General features: G+C 55.8%; 4 protein-coding genes across 4 annotated transcripts; 2 read left to right on the top strand and 2 right to left on the bottom strand.

Moving 5' to 3' along the window:
* Positions 1-221: 221 nt before the first annotated feature.
* CORC01_00980 (insulinase) lies at positions 222-1,979 on the top strand (the record flags this gene model as incomplete). The annotated part of the gene is made up of 1 exon (XM_022612636.1): positions 222-1,979. The coding sequence occupies one exon, from the start codon at positions 222-224 to the stop codon at positions 1,977-1,979; it is 1,758 nt and encodes a 585-aa protein (XP_022480797.1).
* An 854-nt stretch (positions 1,980-2,833) lies between these two features.
* Positions 2,834-5,683, bottom strand: CORC01_00979 (uncharacterized protein; the record flags this gene model as incomplete). The annotated part of the gene is made up of 4 exons (XM_022612635.1): positions 2,834-3,278; positions 3,329-3,608; positions 3,670-5,407; positions 5,471-5,683. 4 exons carry the CDS (start codon positions 5,681-5,683, stop codon positions 2,834-2,836), a joined length of 2,676 nt encoding a protein of 891 aa, XP_022480796.1.
* Positions 5,684-6,265: 582 nt separating this feature from the next.
* CORC01_00978 (S1 RNA binding domain-containing protein) lies at positions 6,266-11,681 on the top strand (the record flags this gene model as incomplete). The annotated part of the gene is made up of 3 exons (XM_022612634.1): positions 6,266-6,664; positions 6,717-11,087; positions 11,148-11,681. 3 exons carry the CDS (start codon positions 6,266-6,268, stop codon positions 11,679-11,681), a joined length of 5,304 nt encoding a protein of 1,767 aa, XP_022480795.1.
* Positions 11,682-14,024: 2,343 nt separating this feature from the next.
* Positions 14,025-14,327, bottom strand: CORC01_00977 (uncharacterized protein; the record flags this gene model as incomplete). The annotated part of the gene is made up of 1 exon (XM_022612633.1): positions 14,025-14,327. The coding sequence occupies one exon, from the start codon at positions 14,325-14,327 to the stop codon at positions 14,025-14,027; it is 303 nt and encodes a 100-aa protein (XP_022480794.1).
* Between the last annotated feature and the right edge of the window lie 79 nt (positions 14,328-14,406).

Here is a 14,406-nt window from a genome sequence, read left to right as displayed (position 1 = left end):
GTAGTCTGATTGGCCAAGAGCTAGACCCCACAGCACTGATGCGGCCGGTGCGATAAGGCCGATAAGGGGCAACTAGAATTGGCTGCGTCAACTCCCGTGAACATCGAACTTTTCCCAAGCTTCGTCATTGCGCACCATCAACCAACGACCGCCGGGGACCACGCTTGACCACGCACAACCTGGTTGGCAATCCCATTGTACACACCACAGATATCACAACGATGTTTCGATCATTAGCGACGCGCCTGCCGCGGCGCGCAGTCGCCGCTGCATCCCCCCGTCTCATCACCAGATTTCACCCCTCTACCTCTACGCCTTCCTCCCGCCGGGGCCTCGCGACGATCATCGAAGCCATCCCGAAAGAGCCGACAGAGCTCGACGCCATCACGACCCTCCCCAACGGTCTGCGCGTCGCATCCGAAGCGCTACCGGGCTCATTCTCCGGCCTCGGCGTCTACGTCGACGCCGGCTCCCGGTACGAGGACGCCGGCCTGCGCGGTGTCAGCCACATCATGGATAGGCTGGCTTTCAAGTCGACGGGTAGCCGCAGCGCGGACGACATGCTCGAGCAGGTCGAGGCCCTCGGCGGCAACATCCAGTGCGCGAGCTCGCGGGAGAGCATGATGTACCAGGCGGCGACGTTCAACGGCGCGGTGCCGACGACGATTGGCTTGCTCGCCGAGACGATTCGCGACCCGAAGCTCACCGAGGACGAGGTGCTCGAGCAGCTCGGCACCGCCGAGTACGAGATTAAGGAGATTTGGAGCAAGCCGGAGCTCATCCTGCCCGAGCTCGTGCACACGGCCGCGTTCAAGGATAATACCCTCGGCAACCCGCTGCTGTGCCCCGAGGAGCGCCTCGGTAGCATCTCGAGGGAGACGATCAAGCGGTACAGGGATTTGTTTTACCGGCCGGAGCGCATCGTCGTCGCGTTTGCCGGTGTCGAGCACACGGAGGCGGTCAAGCTGGCGGAGCACTACTTTGGCGACATGAAGGCCTCCTACCAAGAACCTACGCTCTCAAGAACAGGTTCAGAGACCTCCATCGGCTCCGCGACCTCGGAGTCAACCGACGCATCCTCATCCGTCTCGGCCTCGTCCTCCTCCTCCTCCCCCGTCCAACAACCCTCAAAACTCCTCTCCAAAGTCCCCTTCTTCAAGAACCTCTCCACCTCTGCGCCAACCAACGCCTCCGTCCAGGGCGCAGGCAGCGCATCGCAGCTCTACACCATCGACTCCCCGGCCCACTACACTGGCGGCTTCCTCTCCCTCCCCCCGCAGCCCCCCTCCCTGAACCCGAACCTCCCGACCTTCACCCACATCCACCTCGCCTTCGAGGGCCTCCCCATCTCCTCGGACGACATTTACGCTCTCGCAACCTTGCAAACCCTTCTCGGCGGCGGCGGCTCCTTCTCCGCCGGCGGGCCGGGCAAGGGCATGTACTCCCGCCTCTACACAAACGTCCTCAACCAGCACGGCTGGGTCGAGTCCTGCGTCGCCTTCAACCACTCCTACACCGACTCTGGCCTCTTTGGCATCTCGGCCAGCTGCATCCCCGGCCGAACGGCGAGTATGCTGGACGTCATGTGCCGCGAACTCCGCGCCCTCACGCTCGACACGGGCTTCTCCGCCCTGAAAACGGCCGAGGTCAACCGCGCCAAGAACCAGCTGCGCTCCAGTCTGCTCATGAATCTCGAGAGCCGGATGGTGGAGCTCGAGGACCTGGGACGGCAGGTGCAGGTTCACGGGCGCAAGATCCCCGTCACGGACATGTGTCGCCGCATCGAGGCGCTGACGGTCGAGGACCTCCGGCGCGTGGCGCGTATTGTTGTCGGCGGGCTGGTGGAGAACCCCGGCAAGGGCAGCGGGGCGCCGACGGTTGTGTTGCAGGAGGCGCAGGCGCATGGGGTGAGCACGCATGGTATTGAGTGGGAGGCGATTCAGAATACGATTTACGATTGGCAGTTGGGGAAGCGGTGAGAGGGTTGGCTTTTCCTTATACCAGGGCTCAAAACTTGGAGGTTTATGGGCCAGGTTTGAAAAAAAGAGTAGTCGGTGTCGTTATCGTCGTCGACGTAGGGCTTTTTTGTCTCGATAGATTGTAACGGATGGTAGTAGAGATGATGGCGACTTGGCGGCCATGGTGTATCATATAGAAGAGAGAGGGAGAGAGAGAGAGACTTGGTGAGGTTATAAGTTGTTGTTGTTGTTGCGTGTAAAAGTACCTAACGGCTGGCTGGCAATTATCGAAGAAAAGAAGAGCTTCTCCCGAAAGAAGAAGACGGGGCAGCATGTTTGTGTTCTCACAGCAGCAGTGTAGAAATATCCCCCTTTGAGAAAAAAGAGAAAAATCGAATTTGTTCTACCTTATAGATGCTTTACGTCGTCTGGTCTCAAATGATTTACATGTTGCCATTTGACGGAGCTGGCGCTATGGTGCTGGCCGGTCTTGGTGGTGTGTATGAAGATTTTGTCATGTCATCAGCATACAGAATAAGTGTTAAGATAGTTTATTGAGTTTGGTACATTGTAAATCTGTCGTGGTCGTCGTAATGTAAGGACGCCAAGCATCGTGTAATAGTTGTAGTGTAGTCTAGGTATTCGTCTTCCCCCAAAGCAGACAGGAACGCCGGTAAACCCATCAATCTGCTCATTCTTAGAAAACGCTCAACTCCCACGGAAACAGAAAATAAAAAGGAAAGAATCCTAGGACGAAAAGGATCAAGACGACTTGGGAATGCCGTTGAACCGAGATTCTATCCCCAATCCTCGGCAGAGCGTTGTCAACATCAGTGGTCTGTTGGACTAGTACCTTCCATACCAATGATGCCACCTCACAACTTTGATCGAATCGCCTCAAGCCGGTACTTGACATCCTTGAGCGCCTTGGTAACAGGCTTCCAGTCATCAAACTGTCGCAGCAGCTCCTCCGTCTCGGACGACAGCTCCGTGCGAACAAAGTCCTCCTCTAGCAGGCCGCGCATGATCCAGGGCAGGTGGTATGGGTTCGGGTTCGCGACGGAAGCACTACCGACCCCAGCCCCGCCCGCCGAGTCGCGGCGGTGGGCGACGGTGGCGGGGACGTTGGGGCGGACGTCGGACGTCTCAAGGGCGTGGGTGAGGGCGAGGTCGTAGACCTGGTCGTCGTAGTAGAGGCGCGAGTGGCCCTCGCCCGAGTAGAGGCTGCCCGCCAGCGGCGTGGAGAGTTCTCTTATCAGGCCGTGGTCGGAGACGCCTAAGTTGCGGAGTTTGAGGGCGAAGCCGACAAGATGGGCGATGCTGAACATGTGTTAGTCATTCGTTCAATGGGAGGGCAGCAAATCACTCACAAGTCTGGCGCGTGGATGCGGCCGTCGATGAACACGGCGCGGTAGATGTAAGGGTGAGAAGCTGGCGAGTAAATGGCCGATTCCATCGGCACGAGCTGATCGTCAATGCTGCCGATATACGTGATTCTCGCGCCGTATTTGAGAACCTCTTTCAGCGAGTGCTCATATCTCTTGGAAATCTCGCTGTCTGGGTTTGAAAATTCCCATAACTCATTAGCTGCACCCATGAGGATTCCCATGCTTGACTTGTAGTCTGGGAACGGACCCAGCGAGACTCCGGCTGCGGACGTCAGTTGCAGTTCACAAGCTGAGGAATCGGAAGTGTGATGTTGAGGACCTACCCATTGCGCAAACGCCGATTTTGGCATTAGTTATGATACCCAGATCAATCAGTTTCGCCAGCAACATGACTCCCACAGGCACACCCTGAGAATGGCTGGCTACCAGAATGAGATCTGCGTTGCGGATATGCTCAATCCAGTTAAGAAGAAGCTTCCACAGGTTGTCTACTCTGTCCGCAATCTTCCCGTCGCCCTCCAAAGCGACCTTTTCAATTTCGCAGTCGGGACATCCGTGAGCGTCGGTCCACCTCCTAATGGCTTCGGCGCCGAGGTTGGCAAAGCGTAATGATGTCCCAGTCGGTTGGCCAATCATGGGTCTCAGATACATCGCTGGGAAAAGTCCGTGTACGCCAATCGCGATGGCCTTCTTGATCTTTGGCGTCTCCTTTACTCTATAAACGTGGTTCGCCGGGGGCTGCTGAGTGCGAAGCAACAATGAAGTGATTTGTTTGATGATGGATGGGTTTTCTTTCATCCGATAGGTACTTCCAAAGGAAGGCAAGAGCAGATTTGGGGGTGTCGCCTTCGAAAGTGTCTCTTGGCTTGGGCTAGCTTTTGGTGTACCCGGTTTCAGGGGTAATTCTTTCGGCGTTGTTTCCGCCAAGGAGGCTTTTGACGAGGCCACTGACTCTGGCCGATTCGGTGTCCCCGGTCGAGATGGTATGTCTAGGTCCATCGAGTGAGGTCGGTTTCTCTTACTCTTCCTTCCAAAAGTTGATGGTGCTGACGCGGTACCCGCCTTGGCGCCTTTGGATGACTTTGTATCTGTCGAGGCCTTGGCATTCTTTCCGTCTTTCGCTGCTTGGTCTGATTGTGATTGTTCAACGTTCATTCCAGTGCGCTCTGGGCGCGCTTCGGATCCCTGGCCGATGACCGCAAGCTCGCCCGATTCTGGCTGCGATGTCTGGCTCTTCGTCCCCTCAGCCTTTGGACGAGTGTCTCTAGACCAGAACGCCCAAGTCGAACCGGCCGATGGTTGCTTGGGCGGTTCTGGCTTCGGCGGCGGTGCGTCCTCCATGATCACGTCTTCGGGTTCCTTCACTGGCTCCTCGGGGGCCTCGGGGATCTGGGTGTTTTCGGCTGGCTTCGGAGTATCAGAGGATGGAGAGATCTCTGTCGCGGGAGCACTCGAGTACCAAAACCCGAACCAAGAATTCGTCGATGAGGGCGGATTCGGGCCTGTGTTTTCTACAGCAGCCTCGGGGGCCAGTGGTTCGGCTGCTGGTGTGTTTTGTGGCTCTGGCTCTGGCTCTGGCGCGGGATCTGCTTCCTTCGGTGTCTCCTCGACCGGCGTGAATGATTGTGTTTCCGTCACTGGGGCCCGTGCTAGCCACCCAAACCAGCCTGATGCTGTGGCCGGCTGTTCAACGTCTTGCGCTTGCCGCTCTTCCGTCGTCTTGCCCGTATCGTCTACCTTCGCCGCTGCCCCTTCTATTCCTTTGGTGGTCTCTGTGAATGGAGCTTGTACTTTGGCGACACCGCCGTCTTTCTTGATCGTAACGTCCACCTCTGACGTTGCAGTGCTGTCCTCGGGTATCTGTGGTAAAGATGCTGATGAATCTGCGGGGCCGTCGAAACTCGGCGAGTCTATGCTCTTCTTTGTGTCGAATCTTCGAAAATCGGGAATGCTGGAAGGTTTTGAAGTACCTCCGAAAATGGTTTCTCGAGCCAGCTGGGTCGATGCGGAAGTCTTGGGGACGCGTGGCCAAGAGCCGTACCAACTTCGCGCCTTGCGGACCTGCATCATGAGTTCAGCCTATGCGCCTCAACACCTTGCAGTCTAACCAAACCCCAAGATTACCTGTTTCTGTGAATTCTCCGGGGTGTTTTTCGTCTCGCTGCCGCTCCTGTCTCTCATCAAAGGCATTTCCCGCGTCGGTCGGTTCGCGGGTTCTGGGACGGCCGTGACCTGTGACGTAGCCGACGTTGGGATCGCAGGGGCAATTGCCGCAGGCGGTGGACTCGATGAATTCGACGCAGATGGAGTGGTACGCTGGCGCTTTCGAGGAGACATGACGGAAGAAAGGCTCAGTCGTGGGGAGAAGTCGGGCCAGCAGGTTGGAAGTCAATCTGCCGCATGTTCGGTTTAAAGATTCGGTGTTGGAGGCTGGTAGGAAATTGACAACAGCTGGCCGTTGTTGTTGAATGAGTTGCCTGGGATGGTGGCGCCCACGTTTTGCGGGCGACCTGGGATCTGTGTCCAGGCGCTGGCGCTACCTTGTGCTTGGGTGGTCTGGCGTCGGGTGCAGGCGGCCAGCCCCTCCAAATGACACCCTGCTGATTAGATAGGTAGGCCCGCCTGCGTAGTGGCCGCCACCTCGGCTTCCATTGATGACCACCACCCAGTGCCCACCTACATCCGCCCCTCTGTACCTTATGTACCGTACCAGACAAAGTGGAGTCCTTGATAAGCGATGCCTTATCGTTATCGCTTATCGGCCTGCATCCCGCGCCCAAAGGCGAAAAAAATGTTTTGGGTGGAGTAGTCGCAAGAAAGGTCCCTGGGCCTTTTTTTTTTTTCTTCCTTTCCGCTCTCAGTATCGAGTCCAGGACTGTTGCAAGCAATTGCAACCGACTTTTGGGCACAAACACAACCATGAGCTCTCTCAAGCGAAAGGATGCCCCTGGGGGTACTCCTCCATCAAAAGCGGCTAAGGCCTCCAAGGTGTCTCGGCCCTCGAAGCGCGATGCTCCCAGCAAGGACAAGAAGACGACCGACGATGCTCCCGCGCCAAGGGCTCCCGCCGTCTCAGCGCTGCTCAAGGACGACGAGCCTCTGTTTCCCCGTGGCGGCGGCACTATTCTTACACCCCTCGAGCAGAAGCAGATTACCCTGGAGGCAAAGGCAGACGCCGCGAAGGAGGAGGCCGAATTGTTCGACACGAACGTCAAGGGAAAGGCAAAGAAGGAGAAGAGGAGGAAAGCAAAGGATACCAAGGATATGAAGCCTGCCAGAGATGAGGACGCAGTCAAGATTGAGGGTCTCAACTTCAAGGTAAGGCATTTCTTCCTCCAATGGAATAAACATAGCTAACAAAAAGGAAAAGCGACTGGTGAAGGGGTCCTTGGTGCTTGGCCAGATTAGCCAAATCGACCCGGTCCAGCTAACGATCGCTTTGCCGAACAACCTGACAGGACATGTCTCGATCGCCTCGATCTCGGACACAATCAACTCCAAACTCGAGAAGGACGCCGCCGACGAGAGCGAAGACGAGGAGGAGGACGAAGATGACGACGGAGTTGACCTCAAGTCCATGTTCAAGGTCGGCCAATACGTTCGCGCACATGTTCTGTCGACCGCAGACGAGTCCGGGTCCGGAAAGCCCAAGCGACGCATCGAGCTATCCCTTCGGCCTACCGAAGCCAATACTGGCATTTCCAGCGACGAGGTTGTAACATACACAACCCTCATGGCGTCGGTCACCAGCGTTCAGGATCACGGTTATGAAATGGACTTGGGCGTCGATGGCGATTTGAAGGGTTTTCTTGCCAAGAAGGAAGTCGGTCCCGACATGGATGAGGCCAGCCTGCGACCAGGCGCGGTCTGCCTCTGTGTCGTGAAGAGCGTTACCGGCATCATTGTCCAGCTGTCGACCGACCCCTTGAAGCTGGGCAACACCTCACTTGTGGCTTCGACTGCTCCGACAATCAACTCTTTTTTGCCCGGATCCCTGGCCGATGTTCTGCTCACGGAGGTGACCAGCAGAGGCCTGCAGGGCAAGCTTCTCGGGCACTTGCCGGTTACCGCCGATTTGATTCACTCGGGTGTTGGCCCTGACGGTGTCGATCTGGAGGCCAAGTACAAAGTGGGCAACCGTGTCAAGGCAAGAATCATCTGCAATTTCCCGGCTGCGCGAGAGCCTAAGCTCGGCATTTCTCTGCTGCCGCACATCGTCTCAATGCAGCCCAAGTCATCCGGCAAAGGTAGCAGAGCCAAGGCCCCTCTTGACCTGCTCCCCATTGCTTCATTTGTGGAAAAGTGCACCGTACGTCACGTTGAGCCTGAGATTGGTCTCTACGTTGACACCGGTGTTCCTGGAATCTCCGGCTTTGTTCACATTTCCCGCGTGAAGGACGGCAAGGTTGACGCGCTGTACGAAGCCAGCGGCCCTCACAAGGTCGGTTCAACACATCGCGGCAGAGTCGTCGGCTACAGCCCCCTGGACGCAATGTTCCTATTGTCATTTGAGCAACAAATTCTCGACCAACCCTTTATTCGCCTTGAGGATGTCCCCGTTGGAGAGGTGGTTTCTGGCAAGATCGAGAAGGTCATCGTTGGCGAGAACGGTGTCAGTGGCCTGATCGTCAAGTTGGCCGAAGGCATTAGTGGCTATGTGCATGAATCACATTTTGCCGACGTCAAACTCCAGCACCCTGAGAAAAAGTTCAGGGAGGGGGTCACCGTCAAGGCGAGAGTGCTCTCGGTGCGACCGCGGAAGCGTCAGCTCCGCTTGACCTTGAAGAAGACTTTGGTCAACTCAGATGCGCCGATTATCAAGAACTACGAGGAGGTTGAGGTTGGTCTTCAAACCCCTGGAACAATCACAGAGATTTCCTCTGTCGGTGCACAACTCGAGTTCTTTGGCGGTGTCAGAGGATTCCTGCCAGTGTCCCAGATGAGTGAAGCCTACATCAAGGATCCTAGAGAGCATTTCCGTGCTGGCCAGGTCGTCAGTGTCCATGTCCTTAGCGTGACGCCCGAGGACCGCAGGATGATCGTTTCTTGCAAGGATCCTTCGGCCTTCGGTCTGGATAAGCAGGCTGCGCTTAAGGCACTGAAAGTTGGCGACATCGTCTCTGCCAAGGTCAGCCAAAAGACGGAAGATGAGGTCTACGTTGATCTCGAGGAGAGTGGTCTCAAGGCCATCATTCGCACTGGCCACCTCTCAGACAAGTCTGCCAGCAAGACTCTGGCCGCCCTGAAGCGTATCAATGTCGGCAACACTCTCTCGGAGCTGATGGTCTTGGACAAGAACGAGCTCAGACGTGCTATCATCCTTACCCAGAAGCCTAGCTTTATTGAAGCCAGCAAGAACGGCAAGCTTTTGACCAGCGTTGAGGATGCGACAGCCGGCACTGTCGCACCGGCTTACATCCGGGAGATTGGTCCTCATGCTGTTTACGTTCAGTTTGGTGGCAATGTGACCGCGATCCTGCCCAAGAGCAAGTTGCCAAAAGACGTGCAAGAAAAGGAGGCATTTGGCATGCGCAAGCACCAGAGCATTGAGGTCAAGATTGTTTCTTCCAACCCTGAGCAGAACCGCATCATTGTTGCTCCCGCCTCGGCCGACGAACCCGCGTCAACTGCATCAGAGGCCGCCGTCAACTCTGTTGACGACAGCATTAAGACAATCAACGACGTTGCACTCGGCACTACCCTTAACGCCCAGGTGATTTCCGTCAAGAACACACAACTGAATGTCAAGGTTGCCGATAACATTCAGGGTCGCATCGATGTTTCGCAGTTTTTCGACAAGTGGGAGGACGTCACCAACCGCAAAAACCCTCTACAAAAGGTCAAGGCGAACGAGATTATTCGCGTACGCGCCATTGGCATCCACGACTCTAAAAATTACCGCTTCCTGCCATTCTCCCACCGCTCAACACACTCTGTCATCGAGTTCTCCGCCAAGAAGAGCGATCTCGAGACTGAAGAGGTCGAACTTCTTTCCTACGACAAGATCGAAGTTGGCTCATCTCACATCGCTTTCGTCAACAACCACGGCAAAAACTGCTTGTGGGTCAATATTTCACCCACTGTCCGCGGTAGAATTGGCATCATGGACGTCTCCGACGATCTCTCTCACGCTGGCAATCTCGAGAAGCACTTCCCCATCGGTTCGGCTCTTAAGGTCCGTGTGGTCTCGGTCGACGCCGAGAAGGGACACCTTGACCTGTCAGCTCGATCATCCAGCGGTTCTACCGAGGTCACATGGGACTCATTGAAGAAGAATGTGGTCCTGCCTGGAAGAGTGACCAAGGTCAACGATCGCTCAGTCATGGTCAAGCTCAGTGACTCCGTCTCTGGACCGGTCCACCTGGTCGATCTCTGCGATGACTACGACGAAGCCAATACACTCAAGTATAACAAGGGCGAGATCATCCGCGTCTCGGTGGTGGAGGTGGACAAGAGCAACAAGAGACTCAGACTCTCGACCCGACCCTCCCGCATCCTCAGTTCCACATCACCCGTCGCGGATCGCGAAATCACAAAGCTGTCCCAGATTGCCTCTGGTGACATTATCCGAGGTTTTGTAAAGAACGTTACAGATAAGGGTGTCTTTGTACAACTTGGTGGCACCGTCTCTGCATTGGTAAAGATTGGCAACTTGTCCGATCGTTACATCAAGGACTGGAAAGGCAACTTCCAAGTTGATCAGTTAGTCAAGGGCCGAGTGATCAATGTCGACGCGGCCATCAGCCAGGTTGAGCTCAGTCTCAAGGTTTCCGTGGTCGAGAACGATTATACGCCCCCTGTGACCTACAAGGACGTCAAGGAGGGCCAGATCGTCACCGGAAAGGTCCGCAAGGTCGAAGAGTTTGGTGCGTTCATCGTGGTCGACAACTCCCTCAATGTCAGTGGCTTGTGTCATCGCAGTGAGATGGCCGAGAAGCCCGTTGAGGATGCCCGCAAGCTCTACAACGAGGGCGATGTGGTCAAGGCCAAGATTCTCTCAGTGGACGACGACAGGAGGCGCATCACCTTCGGTCTCAAGCCTAGCTATTTCGATGAAGATAGCGACATGGAGGACGTCGATGGAGGTGCGGAACTCGACAGCGACGAGGACTCTGACGTTGAAATGGGAGACGGCGGCGCTCAACTCACCATCAGCGGAACCGACAACTTGGATGAGTCGGAGGAGGAGGATGGAGAGGATGAAGATGAGGAGGATGAGGACAGCGACGTTGATATGGACGAGGCGACTGCCAGCAAGGGGCTTGGCTCAGGCAAGTACGACTGGACCGGGGACGCATTCGATGATTCAGAAAACGAGTCAACGGCCAAAGCAAAGAAGTCAAAGACGACCGAAAAGAAGGAGAAGAAGAAGGGTGGCGAGATCCAGATTGACCGCACAGCGGACCTTGATGCCCACGGACCGCAAACCGCCATCGATTACGAGCGTCTCCTGCTGGGTCAGCCCGACTCATCTCAGTTGTGGATCGAGTACATGGCTTTGCAGATGAAGGTCAGCGAGCTGTCCAAGGCTCGCGAGACTGCGGAGCGTGCCATCAAGACGATCAACATCCGCGAGCAGACCGAGAAGCTCAACGTCTGGATTGCTTACCTCAACTTGGAGGTGGCGTACGGCACCAAGGCTTCCACCGAGGAGGTCTTTAAGCGTGCTTGCCAGTACAACGACGAACAGGAGGTTCACGAGCGTCTGGCCAGCATTTACATCCAATCCGGAAAGCTCAAGGTAAGCAATCTCCAAATATTTCACGGTAGTCGATTGACTGTTACTAACGCGATCAAACAGCAAGCGGATGATGTGTTCCAGTCGCTGGTCGCCAAGTTCAAGTCAAAGTCACCAAAGGTCTGGGAGAACTACGCCCACTTCCTCCACGTGACGATGAACGAGCCCGACCGCGCGCGCGCCCTCCTGCCCCGCGCGACCCAAGCACTGGAGGAGCGTCACACGGCGCAGCTGATGGCCACATTCGGCGCCCTCGAGTTCAAGTCGCCCAACGGCGACGCGGAGCGCGGCCGCACGACGTTTGAGACGATCCTCGCGACGTGGCCGAAGCGATTCGACCTGTGGAACCAGCTGGCGGACCTCGAAATCGCGGCCGCCGAGCCGGACGCCACGGCCATCCGGGACGTGTTTGAGAGGGGCACCAAGGCCAAGGGCCTCAAGCCCAAGAAGGCCATGAAGTGGTTCAAGAGGTGGGCCGACTGGGAGCAGAAGATCAGCCCCAAGGGCCGGGACAAGGTGATGGCCAAGGCCCAGGAGTGGGTTGCCGCGGCGAAGGCTAAGAAGGGGGCTGCCGCTGAGGAGGACGATGAGGAGTAAGAAGATATTTTCCGGGTGTGCATCGAATCAAAAAAGGAAAAGTTTTGGGTGGTAATGAAAATTTTGGCATGGGGGATGGCTAGCTTGTCAACTCCCCCCCCCCCCCTTGTTTGTACTCGGGCTAGACCGAGAAGCTCTCCCTATGTGTCAATAACAGTATGAATGGGATAATACGAGTATTTTCTCACCTAGAAGATGCATACCAAAATGGCTCAGCTTACTTGGCTGGCTTCTGACCCGGTCTGACCCGGCGCTGAGCGTCACCTGTAACTGACCTGTATCGCCAAAATCAGCCTAGCGTCATGGGTTCGGTGATGGAGGCGTGCGAGTGCCCATGATCGACGCCAGGGTCGAGGGTGTATTGCTTCATTACCAGCTGCTGGTGAGTGCAAGCGCAGAAGGTCTCAAAGACTAGAAGTCTAATGCCAACCAACTCTTTTCCGACCTGAGATCTTGCCGTTCGTAATTGAATATGGCTCTGGGCCCCAAGTGTCAAGTGTCTGTCATGAAGACTTTTTGGCTGTTGAACTTGACGTCGCGAATGAGGTAGAGAGACGGCGGGCTTGGCAATGAGAAAAGGGGGTTGGATGGTCTTCGTGGTCCGGCAACACGACATATCAGGTATACGTACGGACCTTACGTCGAATGCCTGCAGCCAAGCCAATGCATCCCAATAGCCGGGTTCCCAAGTGATCTCACAGCAGATGCAGCTTACTGCGGGCTGCTGTCATGGATTCAAGAGGTAAGCTTATCTTACTCTATCGGCTGGCAATCGGAAAGAAAGCATGTGCAAAAAAGTGAAGAACAGCTACCTTAGGACAGCCGGGCGACTCAAGATGAGTGGCTTTAGTACCTAAGATACATGTAATTAGCGGCCAAGGTCAGCGGCAACGGTGCGGCTGGATGCCATGCGAGCGCCAGCGCCACAGCTGAAAATAGGTCATGCCAGATTGGGACACATGTTTCCGCGTGTTTGGTCTTCCTTCTTCCGGCTGACCAAGGTTGCGGAGCCAAACATTCTTACTTTTTCCCCGTCTCTCCCATCTTCTGACGAACGGGGGCAGACTTCATCCATCCGAACAACTCAGAATCCTCTGCTTCGCTGCTTCGCATGAATGTCGAATTTTACTACTCCTCCGTTTGAGAATCCTGCGTTGTATGATCCTTTGAGATGAACAGAGCTCTCTCTCTCGCCTAATTGGATCCAAGTGAAAACAAACTCGAGACCGGGTCGGCACAGGAACGAACGCCAGTCGAACGAGCTAAGCCTAAGCCCGCATCGCACGCCCAGAGGCCCGCCCAGCAGCCCAGCAGCGGCACCTGCGTCGCAAGCCTCGTCCGATATCGTGCTTGATCCTTTCTCCGCAGCAGAGGTTGGAAAAGACATGAGCACGGTGCTCTAGAAGCCTTCAGAGCTGAATCATGGATGGATGCGGCGAGTCAAAACAGCCAACAACACCGGCGACCAAGGTAGAATCACAGACGTTCAGGTGCCCTCTTCTGCGCAGTGCTCAATCTCCCTCATTACTCGCCAGTAGACGAAAGCAGAGCAGGAGAGAGGGGTAATTGAGCACATAACGATGGGCGACGTGCAGGCGCTCGTATATGTGCAGAACTGACAATTTCATCCGAGCGGCCCACTGATCAACATCGGATGCGCCTCTTCAGGGCCCTCGTCCCAATCAGGAGAAAGGTAAAGGTAATGGAAAGAAGAACCACAAACCGCCTACCAGCGCACTGCGGCGTTCGATAGCTTCAGGCGGCAGGGAGAAGGAACGAATATGTGAGACGACAACACCGAACGGCCTGGGAACAAAGTCCAACAGTTGAACAGACAGACAGACAGACTGTTGATCTTGGCCGGCGGACGGCGCCACGCGAGTCGCGACGCACCGCCCATCGCAGCCTAGGCAACGGCCTCTCAGATCTATCCGACTGTCGTATCTAGCCCATTTCTACATAGTCTGACGGCTTCACAAACAACCTTCTTTCCATCTCAAGCCTCTCTTCCATCTGGCGCTTCCAAACTAGCTTGCCGCCCTTTTAACACTCATTCTCTCTCGTGTGGTGCCGGATACTAAAACAAGAAGCTTAAACGCTCATCACCCAATCCCACGCCGTCGTTCTTGGCGTGGCGTTTCCTATTATGCCTAGAGACTAGTGGTATGCAATACGAGGGTTCGACCCCTGTCACCGGCGAGTGTGCTCACCGTGACACGGCCGGTGGAAGCGGGGACCACGGACTACACGTCGGGGTGGGGCGCAAAAGGTACATGCATTTACACCACATTTCCTCCCGTTCATGGCTTGCCCTATGTATGTAAGTCTATTGTTAGAGCCGGCTTAGCGTGCGTTGCAGCTCCGGCGCATGGATGCCTTATCCAGACCTCTGGTTTCCCACTCCTGACCGTCAGACCGACCGCCTTCGGCGAACAGCCTTTGAGAAAGATCTGCTGATGCCGGGCGGACGGTGCGGTGGTGATGGGCCACCGGACCAAGGCTAGACCTGATGAAGGCTAGACGATATGTTTCGTGTTCCTCGTCTGCTGGCTCCAAGTCCAGGGTGGTGGCATGCTTCTCTTTCCGTCGATCCTCCTTCTGAAGGGCTGAGGCATACGCCACGGAGCCAAGCTGGCACAACAGCATCTTCAGGAATACCCAGGACCCGAAAAGTCAAGCTACTAGTGTCGTGAGATCTGACTAGAGTTGTCGGTGTTTATTTAGA

This window comes from Colletotrichum orchidophilum (genome assembly GCF_001831195.1).
Source record: "Colletotrichum orchidophilum strain IMI 309357 chromosome Unknown Scaffold_5.1, whole genome shotgun sequence".
NCBI lineage: Eukaryota > Fungi > Ascomycota > Sordariomycetes > Glomerellales > Glomerellaceae > Colletotrichum > Colletotrichum orchidophilum.
Note: the sequence above shows the minus strand (reverse complement) of the source record. Positions and strands in the feature narration are given on the sequence as shown.